This window comes from Heteronotia binoei, chromosome 17, assembly GCF_032191835.1.
Source record: "Heteronotia binoei isolate CCM8104 ecotype False Entrance Well chromosome 17, APGP_CSIRO_Hbin_v1, whole genome shotgun sequence".
Taxonomy (NCBI): domain Eukaryota; kingdom Metazoa; phylum Chordata; class Lepidosauria; order Squamata; family Gekkonidae; genus Heteronotia; species Heteronotia binoei.
The window spans coordinates 10,074,736-10,092,091 of NC_083239.1; the positions used below are offsets into that span (position 1 = coordinate 10,074,736).

The 17,356-nt window shown below is 45.5% G+C and overlaps 1 protein-coding gene across 2 annotated transcripts in view; it reads left to right on the plus strand.

Annotated features, from left to right (window-relative positions):
- PAFAH2 (platelet activating factor acetylhydrolase 2) overlaps nt 1-17,356 on the plus strand; it is a 34,457-nt gene that overhangs the window by 15,528 nt on the left and 1,573 nt on the right. For both annotated transcript variants that reach the window (XM_060258409.1, XM_060258410.1), the window contains exons 4-9: nt 224-292; nt 2,446-2,587; nt 4,441-4,554; nt 9,466-9,557; nt 9,723-9,893; nt 16,046-16,194. In XM_060258409.1, coding sequence (XP_060114392.1) covers nt 224-292; nt 2,446-2,587; nt 4,441-4,554; nt 9,466-9,557; nt 9,723-9,893; nt 16,046-16,194 — 737 coding nt within the window. The remainder of the gene's footprint in view (nt 1-223; nt 293-2,445; nt 2,588-4,440; nt 4,555-9,465; nt 9,558-9,722; nt 9,894-16,045; nt 16,195-17,356) is intronic.

Consider the following 17,356-nt stretch of genomic DNA (forward strand, 5'->3'; position numbering starts at 1 on the left):
AGATATAGGAGATTGTAAGCCGCTTTGAGTCTCTGATTCAGGGAAAAAGGCGGGGTATAAATCTGCAATTCTTCTTCTTCTTTTTCTTCTTCTTCTTCTTCATTGCCTATTGATCAGTTTTTGGAAACCTGCCAGCATGACCCAAACTAAGGCCCTCAACAGCTTGAGGAATTGCAGTAATGATTTGGTGTTCTCACATGCCTTTTCCACCTTCGATTTTCAGAACCGTTTACTCTTCTATCTGTGCTGAAATGGCTTCCCGGGGGTTTCTGGTGATGGCGCTTGAACACAGGTGAGATGTTGAATCTTCTGAGAACATGGGAGACTTCAGTCAGTTTGTGCACTGCAAAAGGCCTTCATGGGATATGCTGCAGTTTTCCTTATGTGTGATATGAAGTACTTCCTTTCGTCTGTCCTGAATCCACTGGCTTCATTGGCAGTGGCACCTTAGGCAGAGTTATACCCATTTCGAGTCCATGGACTTAGAAGGCAAATATAATTGCAGGGATGTATTTGTTTACAGATCTGGCAGTGCAGTCTTAAGTGGTAACATCCTTGTAAGTCCATTGAATAACTCTGTTTAGGGTTCCACTGAGAACTCCAGTGTCATCAGACATGGAGGGCAATGTGTCTATTGAGATTGCTTTTCTCCCTAAAATTGCGCACAGCAGTACATGGGGAGATTTCTTCTCCCGCCTCCCCTTGTAGATTTCCCCAACCCAACACATTTCTTTGTGGCTGATGTTTTATTTAGTTTAGGCAGTTCTTTTATGTGGTGGTACATAACTGGGCTTTCCTCGCACTTGGTATTTTTCCTACTACTTATTTTTACAGCAGCTATTAATTATTTCATCCTATCATATCTGGTTGGACCTTAGCTTTTTGTGTGGTTTAATTTCATATTGCTGTTTTGGTCTGTCCCAATTTGATTTCTGCCTTTGGGGATCACTGGCTTAACATTGAAGTTTTATGATAGGATTCACCCCTAACCTCTTTACCTCTTTTTTCCTCCTTTTTTCCTCCTACCTAGAATCTACATTTGAAAGATTCATGGCGTTAACCCCACCCCAATTTTCCCTTTAATTAAGATTCCTGGTATGATTTCCTCTCATACATCTGAAGACGTGAGCTGTGACTCATGACAGCTCAGATATAAATAAATATTGTTAAGTCTTTAAGGTGCCAATGGACTTTTCTTTTATTTTGCTAAACTAGACTAACACCCCTTTGCAATTAACTTTCAGGACTAGAGGGAGATGTAAGAACATATCACTGTACTGTTACAATAAGGTGACCTCAAACTACCTTAAATAAAGATATAGCCTTTGTGCAACCCTTCTTTTGATTACAGTTTATTAAATACAAGCTATGGTTGCCAAATCGGGCTTGGAAATTTCTGGATATTCAGGGGTAGTACCTAGAGAGGAAGCTCAGTGAGAATGTGATGCCATCTAGAGCTTGCCCTTTGCACCTGCAGTTCTCTCCAGGAGAACTGGTCTCTGTGGTCTGGAGACCAGCTATAATTCTGGGAGAACATAGAAGAGCAATTATGCTCACTCAGTTAAATTCTTTTCCCTTGGCTACATTGGAAGGCTGATGTGCAAGCGTAGCCTATCCAGACAGTTTGTAAATGTGGCTGTGGACAGCTTGTGTCCTTTATTAGAGTGTGAAATTTGATCTGATCAGAAAGAAAAGTATTTGTCCTCCCTCTTAATAAGTTATGTGACTTTTTCATCTCAAAAACTGCCCAGTTTATCCTTGTAGTTAAGGATCAGAAAACCACCTCAACAGTTGCCAAATATTTAGCTGCAGCAATTGGATTATGCAAAGTGTTGGATTTTGGTCTGTTCAACTTTGAGTCGACAGAACAGTAACATAAGATAAGATGGCAGATTTCTTCCAGGTAGTTCATTGGGCCAGATGGAAGAGGAATAGGATGATGGTGGATTTTGGTTTGCCTCTACATAGTATGTGAAATGACCCCGAAGAAGAATCTCTTGTCCAGTTATGTACTATATTTTAAAAAAATAGAAAAGATAAACTTGCTAATTGTGGGCTGCTGAGAGATTCCTGCCTGTTATGTTGTGGAGGGGGGAAATAGTGTGGGGTTACTTTGTAAGCAGATCATGTCAAGTACTGTAGGCTTAGAAAGGTGTCCTGTCTCCAGAAGCTTGAGAGCTATTGGCTTAAGCTAAGAGCTTCAGACAGAGTTGGGTGGGGAATAAGGAGTGTGGTACGGGCATTGCATAGGAATGGAGATCTGTGCCTAGAAAGCAGCAGGGAAAACTGAACAGAACAGTGATCCCCGAGGACTTACGAATTTCCAGCTACTTTTGGCTTCAAGTGGGATGTGGAAATGGTTGAGGACTTGAACCAGGTCTCTTTCTGTCTTTGTGTTCTTGCCTGTCTCAGAAGGGAATGCTTAACTGATACTTGTTCTTCCAGAGATCATTCTGCGTCTGCCACTTACTTCTGCAAGCTGCAATCTGAAACATCGAACGTCCCTGAGGCTCCGGTGCAAGAAGAATGGCTCTCCTATCGAGGGGTGCCAAAAGATCAGAAGGAGTTTCGCTTCCGAAACCCACAGGTACAGGCATCTTAACAAAGTTATTTTTAACGAAGCATGGCAGAATAAAATTCAGATTCAGAATAAAATTCAGCACTTTTTTTTCCCTTCAACCAGTCTTCCGCCAGGAACTTAGAAAGTTACCCATAGTTCCTCTTTAGTCCATTTTATCTTCCCTGTGAGGTAGGTGAGGCTAAGGGAAGGTGACAGACTCAGGATCATCTAGCAAGTTTCATAGCCACCTGGGGATTTGAGCCAGGATCTCCTACATCCTCATCCAGCACTCTCCAGTTGAGTTTCCTGTGCTGTTTTGTTTTCTGGGCCAAATTAGAAGAGATGATGGGAAACTTCCCAAGCCTGTTAAAATTAGAAAATGGCATCCATGGGGGAGGGTGGAGTCTGCTGGATTGGACTGGGGCCACATCATGGAGCTCCTGTCTTAGTTTTGCTCCCCTTCCCCCACAGAGCCTTTGGGGACTACAGCTATGTGGTAGAAAAAGCAGCTTGCACTGTAACAGTCCTGAGTTCAATCTCTGGTATTCCTTGTTCAAGAAAGCAAGACCCAGCACGGTCTGATGCTTCAAGTATCAGACTAGGATCTGGGAGACCTGGGTTCAAATCCTGACTCTGTCGTGAAAGCTCAATGGGTGGCCTTGGGCCAGTCACACACACTCAGCCTAAATGCCTCACAGGCTGGTGGTTGTTAGGATAAAATCGAAAAGGGGAGAATGGTATTGTAAGCCGATTTGGGTCCCCACTGAGGAACAAAAGCAGGGTATAAGTATCTGTATAAACAAAGGACCTCCTCAAAGGGAAGGTGATGCAAAAGAAGAAGAAGAAGATATTGGATTTATATCCCGCCCTCCACTCCGAAGAGTCTCAGAGCGGCTCACAATCTCCTTTCCCTTCCTCCCCCACAACAGACACCCTGTGAGGTAGATGAAGATATTGGATTTATATCCCGCCCTCCACTCCGAAGAGTCTCAGAGCGGCTCACAATCTCCTTTCCCTTCCTCCCCCACAACAGACACCCTGAGAGGTAGATGAAGATATTGGATTTATATCCTGCCCTCCACTCCGAAGAGTCTCAGAGCGGCTCACAATCTCCTCTCCCTTCCTCCCCCACAACAGACACCCTGTGAGGTGGGTGGGGCTGGAGACGGCTCTCACAGCAGCTGCCCTTTCAAGGACAACCTCTGCCAGAGCTATGGCTGACCCAAGGCCATGCTAGCAGGTGCAAGTGGAGGAGTGGGGAATCAAACCCGGTTCTCCCAGATAAGAGTCCGCACACTTAACCACTACACCAAACTGGCTCTCCAAAAGGCCTTTGCTGACCTGCTGCCAGTAAAAATAAATCATATAATGTAGGACAGCAGTCTGATTTGGTAAAAGGCAGTGCCATACGGTGACCTGCATGATTTCCTTAGTGGAGTAGGGTTGCCAACCTCCTGGTGGGGCCTGGAGTTTTCCAGGAATAATAACCGATCTTCAGACAACAGAGATCAGTTCCCCTGTAGAAAATGACTGCTTTGGAAAGTGGACTGTATGCCATTATACCTCACTGAGGTCCCCTTTCCCCAAACCCCGCCCTCTCTCGGTTCAACTCCCAAATGTCCAGGAATTTTCCAACCTGGAGTTGGCACCCCTATTATAGGCCAGCGGAGGCATTTAAGATCAGGAGGTATGGCCCAGGGAAAATGATTCCCCCTGTCCCCAGAGTACGACCCTGATCTCAGTTAGGGGACTCCTGTGGATACTTGTTAACCTTTCATTCCTTGTCTGTGTCTCCACATAGATGGTATAAAATAAGATTCAGCCTTGCAAGTCAGTGGAAGAATGGTGGATTGACTGTAGCTTTTCTTTTCTGCTTCCAGCTCCATCACCGAGCGAACGAGTGCATACGGGGGTTGAAGCTGATCCGCAGCATCAGTGGCGGCAAGGCAGCTGCCAACCTCCTGCACACAGACTTTGATCTGTCTTCGCTGAAGGTAAAAACGTGGAACTCATTGAGCCTTTATGCAACGCAAAGGTGTTCTGGGAGATCCCGGGGATGCAGTTTGAAAACCGCTGCACTAGACTGTGCTGATCTTGATCTTCCCCACAGGAATCAGGCCTGGTTCTGCAAATGAGCTGTAGATCTGTTGGACTGGTCTGTGGAAGTTAGTGCGGTTAGACTAACATCTGGGACACCTGGGTTCAAATCCCCCCTCTGCCACAGAACTCACGAAAATTGGACTTAGGCCAGTTTTTCTCTCTAACCCTAATCTACTTCACATGGTCATTGTAAGTCTGAAGTGGGAAAGGGAGACGCAGGTTACCTGCCCCTTGGAAGAAGGCAAGTTAAAAATGCCCTTGATCATTTGTGAGGGTGGGCTGTTTCTCTTCTGCTTTTTGGTTGAATGGAATCCTCAATATTTGTTTACTTATCTAAAATATTAATATGCTGCTTTTCTGACAAATAGCGGTTTTCAGAGAAGTGTAAAAATTAAGCCCACCATCACCAATGGATTCGATCAATCAGCCCGGCAGCAGGTCAGTTTCCAAAGGGCCTTTTAAACTAGCCTTGTGTGTTTTCCCTGTGAATCACCAGAGAGAACATGTGACTAGATCAGGGGTCCTCAAACTACGGCCCGTGGGCCAGATGCGGCCCGCTGAGGACGTTTATGCGGCCCGCTGGGTTATGGCAAAATCAGACCGGAAGTGACGTTCGACCTAAACTCGCATTAGCAACGCACACTTCCGGCACTGGGCTGAGGTGGCGGAGACAGAGTGTGAGGTGATACCGAGGTGAGGTGAGTTCCCAGGCCGGGGTGTGTGGTGTGGGGAAGGGAGAGAGATGCAAAAGACGGAGAACTGACGGCCCGCGGCCTTGTACAGTAACGGCAATCCGGCCCTCCAACAGTCTGAGGGACAGTGAACTGGCCCCCTATTTAAAAAGTTTGAGGACCCCTGCTCTAGATAGTCCCTTCCCAAGGACCAGAACTACAGCCGAAAAAGACCAACTATGACCTGAAACTATCCTGACCTTGCTTGGAATAGGGATTGTATGCAGCCCCTGTTGTGTTGAAAGGGCAAAACTCCCAAGCTTTGTTTGAAAGTTTTAAAACAAATAAAAACCAATGAAACTGAAAAGGATATCAGCAAGTCTGAGCCATTGCTAAATCAGTTAAACATGCATTTCAACACAAAAGAAGCAAACCAGAATCAGCAAATCTATCCAGGTGGGAGCTCTGAATTCCCTTTTTAAAAGCATCGCCTATAGCTCAAACTCCCACAAGGAAGGGACCAGGTGGACTTCTCTTGAGAAGGAGCTCCAGAGCCTCAGTGCCGTAGCCAGAATAGTACAACCGACAGAACTTCAAGTGGCGGAGGCTGGCAAGGAAGCCCATATTCGAATAAACAACATGCCTCTCTTTCAGGTGCCCCAGGACTCCAGTTTGCTTTTGCTGCCACAATTTACTTTACTTACTTTATTCGATTTACAATTGAACACAGCCATTCATTCCCCTGGAATGGTATGCTGTAGGGGGCTTCCAGTCACCCATGTGCTAAAATAGGGTTGCCAAGTCCAATTCAAGAAATATCTGGGGACTTTGGGGGTGGAGCTGGGAGACTTTGGGGGTGGAACCAGGAGACATTAGGGGTGGAGCCAACATCAAGGCTGTGACAAGCATCATGGAACTCTGAAGGGAGTTCTGGCAATCACATTTAAAGGGACGGCACACCTTTTCAATTCCTTCCTTCCATAAGAAATAATGAAGGATAGGGGCACCTTCTTTTGGGGCTCATAGCATGGGACCCCCTGGTCCAATCTTTCTAAAACTTGGGGGTTATTTTGGGAAGAGGCACTAGATGCTATACTGAAAATTTGGTGCCTCTACCCCAAAACACAGCCCCCCCAAAGCCCCAGATACCCACGAATCAATTCATTATTTTCTATGGGAATAAATCTCCCTAGGGAATAAGAGTTCGCAGCAGACATTTCCCTCCCCCTCCCCCCGCTTTCTGACGACCCTGAAGTGGGGGGAGGGCCTCCAAACCGGGGGGATCCCCTGCCCCCACCTGGGGATTGGCAACCCTAGCTGTTAGGCCGCCAAAGAACCAGGTTTCTGATTGAGAGGCAGGACTTAAAGTGCTTTTTAATGACAGCAAACAGAGATTAGGGCACCAGGAGTTGGTATTCGAAGGCAAGGGGGTTGTGCTGTAAGGAAATCAGGGTCCTGGTTTCCATCTGGGAGATACTGGAGGGCAGGGCTTTTTTGGTGGGAAAAAGTGCAGGGGGAACTCATTTGCATATTAGGCCATACCTCCTGGTGTCACCATTGTTTCAAGCTGGGCTTTTTTGTGGGAAAAAGCCCAGGAGGAACTCATTTGCATAGTAGGCCACCACCACCACCCCGGCACTGCATTCCTGTGCATTCCTGCTGAAAAAAAAGCCCTGCTGAAGGGTCTGTGCTGATTGCAACTCTTGAGCAGCCTCAGTCCATCTCCCAGATGCGCTCGCGCACGCCCCGTTCACCTCTCCTGTTTTGTTTCTCCTTGCAGTCTCCAGCGCTCTCCTAGCAACTGTCTGTCTTCCTGTCAGGACCTCCCTGTGATTTTACTCATGGTCACTAGGGGGAGCCTAATCCAGCTCCACTTCCTCAAAACGTACAAGCAAGAGAGATCCAGGGCTGCAGCTTCAAGAACAAAGCAGGCATTATTTGTTTTGCCTTTTTCTTCCCTCTGCTTTTTTTCAACCCCCATTTCCCTTTTACAATTCTGGGTTTGTTTGTTTTTTTTAAAAAAAACCTTCTGTCTTTTCTCATGGTCAGCTTTTCTTTCTCCCTCCCTATATTTAGCACGTGACTTTTGCATTATCCTTCTGACAAAGGCATTGCATCATGTATTAAATCCCTTCAGGGATGCAGAGCTTGACTCCCTAAGAGACTGTCAGTGCCCCCCCCAACAAAAAAAACCCTCCCTACAAACTCTACACATACCTTGCCTCTTGTTGCAGGTTCCAACCCTAAATTGCTAGGTAATGGGATGGGTGGGTGTGTCGGGAATTTTCACGAAGAGCACTGAAAAGATAGAGCACTGGGGTTTGTCCTTGACTTTATGTGTAAAAACAGGGATGCGTGAATGGATATGGCCACAAGTGTGGCACCACCAAGTTTATGGCATTATTTATTTATTTATTTATTTAATGATTTATATCCCGCCCTTCCCAGCAAGTGGCTCAGGGCGGCTCACAACATAGAATCTCACATAAATAAGATTTAAGCATATAAACAGTTAAAATAATTAAAACATTTAAAACATTTAAAACATTAAGGACGGCAGAAAACTAGTAAAACCACACTTAGTTTCTTGTGCCAGCTAGTTATAGGCCAGCCGGAAGAGGGTTGTCTTACAGGCCCTGCGGAACTGAGCAAGGTCCTGCAGGGCCCTCACCTCTTCCGGCAGCTGGTTCCACCAGGAAGGGGCCATAACAGAAAAGGCCCGGTCCCTGGTAGATTTTAAACGGGCTTCTTTTGGCCCGGGGATAACAAGGAGGTTTTGAGTTCCCGATCTCAGTACTCTCTGGAGAACATGTGGGGAGAGACGGTCCTTCAGGTAGGCAGGTCCTAGGCCATATAGGGCTTTAAAGGTAATAACCAGCACCTTGTACCAGACTCGGTAAGTTATTGGCAGCCAGTGCAGATCCCGGAGCCCCGGGCGGATGTGCTCCCTTCTTGGGAGTCCTAGCAGCAGCCGGGCCGCAGCATTCTGCACTAGCTACAGCTTTCGAGTTCGGCACAAAGGCAGCCCCATGCCTGAATTTTGCACACGCACTCTCTCACGCTGGTTGTGCAATGTGATAACAATCCTGCATTTACCTTGCAGGGTTGTTGTATAGATTGAGCCAGTGCTGAGGAAAGCCTTTTTTTGTAAAGGCAATAGAGTTCTGTTATAATGGAATGTTTTGGGAAGGCAGGCTTGGATAAAGGGAATGAGATTGTGGACTGTTCCATTGCATTTAGTGTGTATTATCTGTTTCCTGTATGTATTGTATTTCTTTGCTTCCTATTTATGTAGTACCGTTTTCTGCACTGTTTGACAAATTATCTCTAGAACTTTACACTTTGTTTCAGATTTCTGTAATCCTAGCCCTGTTGCAATGCTTATTAGGTATCTCATCCGACTGTTGCATTGATTTACACTGTGTAATCTGCCTTGAGTCCCAAGTGCAGGCAAACTGCTTTAAGCAAACAGAAAGCACAGTATATCAAATGCAAATATTATTTGTCCCACCTTTTGGTCTTTGTGTCTCATTAACCTTTCCTGCAGGAGCCTGTTCCGATGTTGAACAGATGTTCCCCCCCCCTTACCATGGTATTCCTCAAGGAGAAATCAGAGTAGGCCTTGGAATGGTCTCCTCTTTCCTCTCAGCTCAGGGAGAAGCAAGCAACTGAACCAGGAGATTGTGTTGGGGGAGGTCTTTGAACACAAGATCTCCTGTGATCCTAAGGACTCTTTTAAGTAGAGGGTCTTCAGCAAGTAGTTCACGAGTATCAGAAGCTCACCAGATGCTGCACCAAAGCTTGTGCATCCCCTAGAAGACCCAGGAAAAGAATGAGGAAAGATCCGCTTTAGCTTCTTCTTAATGCTTTTGATTTTATACAATTTTCCAGTGTCCTCTGTGCGCTTAGCTGATAGCTTCATTTCTTCCTAGTCCATATTCTATTTCTAGAAGAGAACAAAACTAGGTAATTTGCCAGATAGGGGTTGGGAGGAGTAGCTGGAAAATGTTTTCATTACTCAGAAGTACCTTTCATCAAAGGAAAAAAATGAGCAAACCCCGAACACGATGGTGTGCGGAAGAAGTAACTCTAGGCATTTGGCTTCTTCAAACCTTCACTCCTTTTGTCTTACAGGACAGTGTGGATTTGTCCAGAGTGGCTGTTATGGGGCACTCATTTGGAGGTGCGACAGCAATCCTCGCCCTGGTGAAAGAGGCACAATTCAAGTGAGTATACTCCAGATGTGGCTCTGAAGTTGCTAAAGAGCAGAGGTTGCCCTGAAGGCCCCAGAATGGCATCTGGGACTTCTTTCTAGTAACACAGGGCCAGGTGGGAATCCACAGCCTTGGAATATACCCTTAGGGCTCACTGTGCATTTTATGCCTCCGTAGGTGCGCTGTTGCCCTTGATGCCTGGATGTTCCCTTTGGAGAACTCTCTCTACCTGAAAGTGACCAAGCCGGTTCTTTTTGTCAACACTGAGACTTTTCAGACTGTGGATAGCGTGGCCAAAATGAAAAAGATCTGCTCCATGAATAACGAGACCAAAATCATCACTATCTTGTAAGCCTGGACTTGCTTAAAGCATGTGCTATAATAATAATAATAATAATAATACCGTTTATTTATATCCCACCCTCCCCGCCGAAGCAGGCTCAGAGCGGCTAACAACAAAATTCAATATACATAGTACAAAACAATGTTTTAAACCACAATTAATTAAAAGCTATTAAAATTCTAAAACAATGAAATTAACATTTTGTGCTATTACCTGGATGCTTGAGCTCTGTCAAATCATCTTTGGTGGCATGCGCCCAACCGTACATTCCAAAGACTTGATGACATTTCTTTGGAAGAGGGGGCAGCAATTTCTGACCACTCCCCTCCAACCCCTATTTTGCCCTTTCTTCATGTTCCTCTGATCCCTGGGAACAAAGCTGATGAGGCTGAGTAGGCTGCAGTGGGAAGGGGGAAGTGAGAGGTCCTTCTCTGCAAATTCCATGGCCAGTTAGATGCATCCCAGTATGTATCAAGAGGTAGGCACTACATGGAGAATTAATAGCCAGTTGATGTGGCTCATGAGGAAGGGAAAGGAGAGTGAAACTGGTAAGGGGACTGAAAATAAGATGTGAAATGCTGAACCTAAGAGTGGAAATGTGTGAAGGAAATTATGAAGGTAGAAACACATACTGTTTCTCAGTCACCCCAGAATTCTCAATTTGGCCACATCTATGGTTACTTAAATCCAGAGGCTGGATGTATGAACAGATCTGAAAAATGCTTCCAGTCTGCAGAAAAATCTGAAATCTAAATAAAATACATTGAAATCTAAATGAAATACAGTGGTAGTTAAACCCCTCCCCCCCCCAAATAACAGAAGTAGTGCTTGTAGTTTTAAGAAAAGGCTGCCCTCAGTGGCCATTGCTAGGCAACCACACAGAATTACTTGTCTTCAAGCCCTGGTTTCTATCAGTAAAAGGCAGGGGAAGTGACAGAGCCAATTCCAAGGCTGTTTTGGCCTTTGAAGGAGGTCTCTTAAGTGCCAAGCCTAGCAGCACACATCAGGCAACTTGTTACTACCTGACTTGGTATAGTGGTTAGTTTCAGTTTAGGATTTGGAAACCCAGATTTGAATCACAGTTATGCTGTGGAAGCTCACTGGGTGACTTTGAGTCAGTCAAACGCTCTCAGCAGGGCCGGATCTAGGGTGGAGGGGCAGAGGGGGTGTTTTGCCCCCAGCGCTGCCAGAGGGGGGGGCACCAAATTGGGCACCTCCCCCCCCCAAAAGGGGGGAGAAGGATCGGCTTCTTTTGGACCGCCTCCCGGCCTGCTGGAATCCCTTTCCTTGGCTCACCTGCAGCAATACAGGAATGCAATAATCTCTCCCTCCTGGCTGCTTTTCTTCTCTTCCCCCCCCCCCCCCTCGCCACCCCAACCCCTTCCCATTGGCACCTGGTCGTGCACACCTCCCCGACAGCGGTTGTGTGTGTTGGGGTGGGAGGGACAGAGGGAAGAATCTTGCAGGCTATCTCCTCCCCTCCTTCAGAAGTGCTTTCATCTCCCCCCCCCCCCCAGAAAAAAACCCCAGCTTCTGCTCTGCATGAAAAAGCCCTTTGCCAGCAGTTTGACAATTGCAGTTCATTCTTGCAGCTCATCAAAGTAAAGCAGTTGAGAAAAAAAATCCAGGCTGACCATTTACTGTTACCGAAACAGAATAAAAAGAAGAGTCGCTTTCTCTATTCCACCTTTGGGATTCTTCTGTAAACAAGACCCGCCCGCTCTCTCCAAGACCCCCACCCCCTGTCCCTCCACCCTTTCCAGACTTAGAGCCAACAAGCCCGAAGGGAAGATCATGGGCATGTTGGTAGGAGAGTCTCAAAGAAGTCAGTGATTGACTTGCATTGGAGTAAGTTTTTAGGGGAAAAGGTAAAAGTCAGATCTACACGGATCCTCATGAATTCATATGATGTTTACATTGAAATGAAATCAAACCACTATTATTCTGTAGATCCTGTCTTAGACTATAGGCGGGACCACATAAATCATGCCTCCACGGATTTGTGGCACCTCACCAGTGCAAAAACAGGGTTCCAAAGCATGAATCCTCATGAATTCATATGATTTTTACAGTGAAATAAAATCAAACCATCATGCTGTAGATCCTGTCTTAGACTATAAGCAGCACTGGAAAAATCATGCCTCCATGCATCTGTGGCACCACAACAGTGGAAAAACATGTTTCCAAACCATGGATCCTCATGATTTCTCTTCGAATCCCCCCAAGCTCACCATCAATTCTTATATCATGTCCATGGGCAGAGTTTGCACCCCAGAAATTGTAGATCCACAGCTTCGTGGCAGCACCATGGACCAAAAACTTGGTTTTTGAACCACGGATCCTCATGATTTTTGCTTTAGGCCACCCCGAGCTCACCATCCAATCACATATCATGTCCATGGGCAAAGTTTGCACCACAGAAATCAAGGATCCACGGCTTCGTGGCAGCACCATGGACAAAACACTTCATTTTGAATCACAGATCCTCATGATCTTTGCTTTGATCCCCCCAAGCTCACTATCCAATCACATATCCTGTCCAAGGGCAGAGTGTGCACCACAGAAATCGTGGATCCACGGCTTCGTGGCAGCACCATGGATCAAAAACCTGCACCACAGATCCTCATGGATCCTCATTTTTTTTTGTGACCAAACTTTTTATTTTGCAATATATTGGAATAAATTCATCTATTCATCTATTCAAATTCAAATATACTTCTCCAATACATTACATATTTTCCTCCCCCCCCCCCCCACTCTTATTCATGACCTCCGCCGGTACTTAAAACAAATTAAAAGCATATTAAAGGTAAATTCACAATTATAAAATCTTTAGAAAGAAAAAAAAATTATCATTCACTAACCTTTTCTCTAATAATCACTTAGCACTTAATAAACACAACGCTCATAATTATTAATTCAGTTCCAGAGTTCCCCCTATCTTAGTCTTATCTTAACTCTCATATATATATATTTACCAAATAGCTATGTTCTACTAATACTTTTATCACAATATCATAATACCTCTTTATCATTAAAAGTTCAATCAATGTTGAACTACTAAATATCTTTTCACCGTTATAAAATTTTTACACAAAGAGTTATCTTTCAATAGCCCTTTTTCTATAATCCTCATTTTTGCTTTGACCCACCCCAAGTTAACCATCCAATCACATATTGTGTCCACGGGCAGAGCTGAGCTATGTGGAACTTACTTCTGAGTAAAGGTTCAGGACTCTCAGCTGCAATTTTAGGTCCCCTCTGGTCTCATTGTGGTGCATCCTCATGGGCAGAGGATGCACCACAGAAATGATATATCCACAGTTTCGTGGCAGCACCATGGACCAAAAACTTGGTTTTGAACCACGGATCCTGATGGATCCTCACGATTTTTGCTTTGGATTCCCCCCCACAAACTCACTATCCAATCACATATCATCTCCATGGGCAGAGTTTGCACCCCAGAAATAAGTTCTACATAGCTCAGCATTTAGTATCAAGTATGTATGCTTGGGACTGTGGCCTTCTTTGTGCAGACACCAAACAGTTTCTGCACTTAAAGAAATGCAAATAGCCGTCAGATCCCCAGAAAGAAATGCATGCCATGTTGAGAAGGGAAAACCAACCTGGGTTTTTCTCTTATTGTTCAGGTGAAGATCCTGTGAATTTAGGGGGAGATATTTGTGAGTTTCCTGCATTGTGCAGGGAGTTGGACTAGATGACCCTGAAGGTCCCTTCCAACTCTAGGATTCTATGATTCTAGGTTCCTATCCTTTCCCCAATGCTGCACAACTCTAGAGAAGGGAATTTAAACTTTAAACCCCTTCTGTGGTGTGGCGCTGCAGAGGGGCACACAAAGTTAGTTTTGGCTAGGGCTCAAAATGCCCTAGGGCCAGCCCTGCTGAGGCTTCCCCTCCCCATAGGAGAGCCAGTGTGGTGTAGTGGTTAAGTGTGCGGACTCTTATCTGGGAGAACCAGGTTTGATTCCTCACTCCTCCACTTGCACCTGCTGGAATGGCCTTGGGTCAGCCATAGCTCTGGCAGAGGTTGTCCTTGAAAGGGCAGCTGCTGTGAGAGCCCTCTCCAGCCCCACCCACCTCACAGGGTGTTTGTTGTGGGGGAGGAAGGTAAAGGAGATTGTGAGCTGCTCTGAGACTCTTCGAAGTGGAGGGCGGGATATAAATCCAATATCTTCATCTACCTCACAGGGTGTCTGTTGTGGGGGAGGAAGGGAAAGGAGATTGTGAGCCGCTCTGAGACTCTTCGGAGTGGAGGGCGGGATATAAATCCAATATCTTCATCTACCTCACAGGGTGTCTGTTGTGGGGGAGGAAGATAAAGGAGATTGTGAGCCGCTCTGAGACTCTTCGGAGTGGAGGGCGGGATATAAATCCAATATCTTCTCCTTCTCCTTCTTCTCCTTCTTCTCCTTCTTCTCCTTCTTCTCCTTCTTCTCCTTCTTCTCCTTCTTCTCCTTCTTCTTCTTCTTCTTCTTCTTCTTCTTCTTCTTCTTCTTCTTCTTCTTCTTCTTCTTCTTCCCCCCATACAAACACCCGATGAGATGTTTAAATGGAGTGTGTGTGTCAGATTGTCCACGGGTCCCTTCATTTTTTGAGTGGGGGCGCCATTTTTTGCTTTTGCCCCCCCCTCAAAAAATATGTAGATCCGGCCCTGCCTCTCCGGGTTGTTGTGAAGGTAAAATGGAGAAGAGGAGACTGATTTAAGCCACTTTGAGTCCCCATGTTGGAGAAAGGTGGGGTATAAATGAGGTGAATAATAAATACAGCTGAAGATAAGGAGGTAGATAAATGGTGTGTTGCTTGGTGAGTGGAAAGAGAGGACAGGGAAAGAGGAAATAGTGGAGGAGGAAACAGTGAGACGCCTCCCTGTAAGTCCTTGCGGGTCCCCCACTAGTATTGCTTAATGTGCATTCAGCCTTGGGTGGTTCAAAGTGGAGATAAGGGGGGTCTGTAAAGAAAGAGGAAATAATATGTCAACAGGGATATAGAAGAAAATGAGATATCCTCCACAAGTCCTATGTGCTCCCCACCACGCCGCTGGCCCTGGCTCATGGAATGGGTGCCCAGGGATGGGACGGAGGGAAAGCTGAAAAAAGAGGGAAAGATGGGTTGGCTGGTGTGTGGGAAGGGAAGGGAGCAGTAAATGAAGAAAGGCTGTTGGGGGTTCAGGCAAGGAAAAGAGGAAATAGTGGAAGAGGAAACAGTGAGACGCCTCCCTGTAAGTCCTTGTGGGTCCCCCACTAGTATTACTTAATGTGCATTCAGTCTCAGGTGGTTCAAAGTCTTTTGAAAATCAAATACAGAGTTAAAAATAACTAATGCAAGGTTATAGCTAGACATCTTGGCTTGGAGGAGTTTCTCAGTTTTCAGGAGGGCTTCAAACAATAAGAAAAGTCAGTTTCCAGCAAGCTTCTACTCCTCTCTCATAAAGCCCAAGGGCCTCAGAACATTTTAGTGTATATAAATTATTAGACTGGTAACACATGGACTGAAAAGGTGTTTTTGTTTCTTTTTTAAAGTTCAGAAGCTTTTACCCACTTAAAACAAACACTTCTCTTTTATACTGGCTTGTAAGAAAGTCCCACTGAATTTAATGAGACTAGAGGAGAGGGCACCTAAAATTGCAGCTGAGAGTCCTGAACCTTTTCTCAGAAATAAGTTTTCCACATAGCTAAAGGGCAGTTTTTCTGGACCATGATAAGGCTGATTGTGACCTTGGAACAAAAACTTTAGAAGGAACCTTGGGTGGGCATTCCTGAGTAAGTCAGGTGGGCAATTTCTAGAAGGTTTAATACTTGGGAGGATTATTTATTTATTTATTTATTTTAAAGGAAGGCTTCTATTTAAAAGAAGAAGAAGCTCAATTGCGTTTTACTAGAAATATCACAGCTTAAAAATCTTGGAGTTTGAAAAATGCTTCGGTCAGGCGAATCAGTGCTCATGGGTTGCAGCCACCATCTCCACACTGTAGTGATAAACATGTGATGTTTTTCTATTGCATGAGGATTTTCAAGGGGAAGTTGGACTGATGCTTGTGGTTTAATGCATACCATTACCATTGTTAGGGTTAGGAGGTTATCCAGTCCTGCTCACTGCTTTTTGTCCTTCTAATCTAAGGCCTTGTGTTTTCCTCCCAGGGGCACCGTCCACCAGAGCCAAACCGACTTCACCTTCCTTGCGGGGAATCTCATGAACAGAGTCTTCCAGACAAGAGGCACCCTCAATCCTTATGAAGGACTCGACATCACTAACCAGTCTGCCCTGGCCTTCCTACAGAAACATCTCCGTAAGTTAAAGGCTTGGGGTGCCCACATGTACACTGGAGACAGCTGCTGAGAGACAGTGTGGCATGGTGGTCAGAGTGCAAGATTAGGATCAAGAAGACCAGATTCTAATCCTTGCTCTGCCATTTAAATGTACTGGGTGACCTGGGGCCAGTCAGCCTAAGCTACCTCACAGGGTTGCTGTAAGGATGAAATAGAGGAGAAAAGAGAATAATGTCTCCATTTGGGAGGAAAGTTGGGGCATAAATTTCTAGGTGAATAAAGAGGAGAAGGGGAGGAGAAGTAAGCTGTCCTTTGTTCCAACTAACATCTGGAAGATCCAGGTTTTAATCTGCTCTCTGCCACTGAAACTCGCTGGGTGGCCATGGTCCAGACACACTCATCCAAGCCTGCCTCAACAGGGCAGTTGTTGTGAGGATAAAATGGAGGAAGGGAGAAGGATGTTAAAAGCTCCTTTGGACCCCACTGGGGGGAAAGCGGGGTATAAAATACCTAAATAAATAAAAATGCTGGTTGTTTCAGGGATCTTAGGCAGTTTGATGTTTGGATTGGGGCTCATGATGGTTGGATGCTTGGGTTCCTTCTGCTTTTGCCTCTGAAGCTCGGAAGAATGATTTCGGTCGGCTATTTGTTGTTGTTGGGGGTTTTTTGCACTGGTCCCTTGCCCCCGTTTCTGGGGCATCTGAGTGGCCACTGTGGGAAACAGGACTCTAGGTTAGAAGGACCCCTAACCTGATCCCACAGGGCCTTTTTTAAAATTAATTAATAAATTAATTTTATTACTTTAGATTTCTATTGTGCCCTCTCCGCAAGCAGACTCAGGGCGGCTGTTTGATTTTTGCAGCCACCAGTAGCATAGGAAGACTTTAGCTTTGTAGTCCTAAAGGCAGGAAGTGCTCTTTTAAGGGTGCAGACAGTGTCTTGTAGAAGCATTGCTTCCTGTGATGCCAGGCACACTTTCTTGTTCCTCTTCGTCATCTTTAATCCAAATGAAGAAGAAGAAGATATTGGATTTATATCCCGCCCTCCACTCCGAAGAGTCTCAGAGCGGCTCACAATCTCCTTTCCCTTCCTCCCCCACAACAGACACCCTGTGAGGTAGATGAAGATATTGGATTTATATCCCGCCCTCCACTCCGAAGAGCCTCAGAGCGGCTCACAATC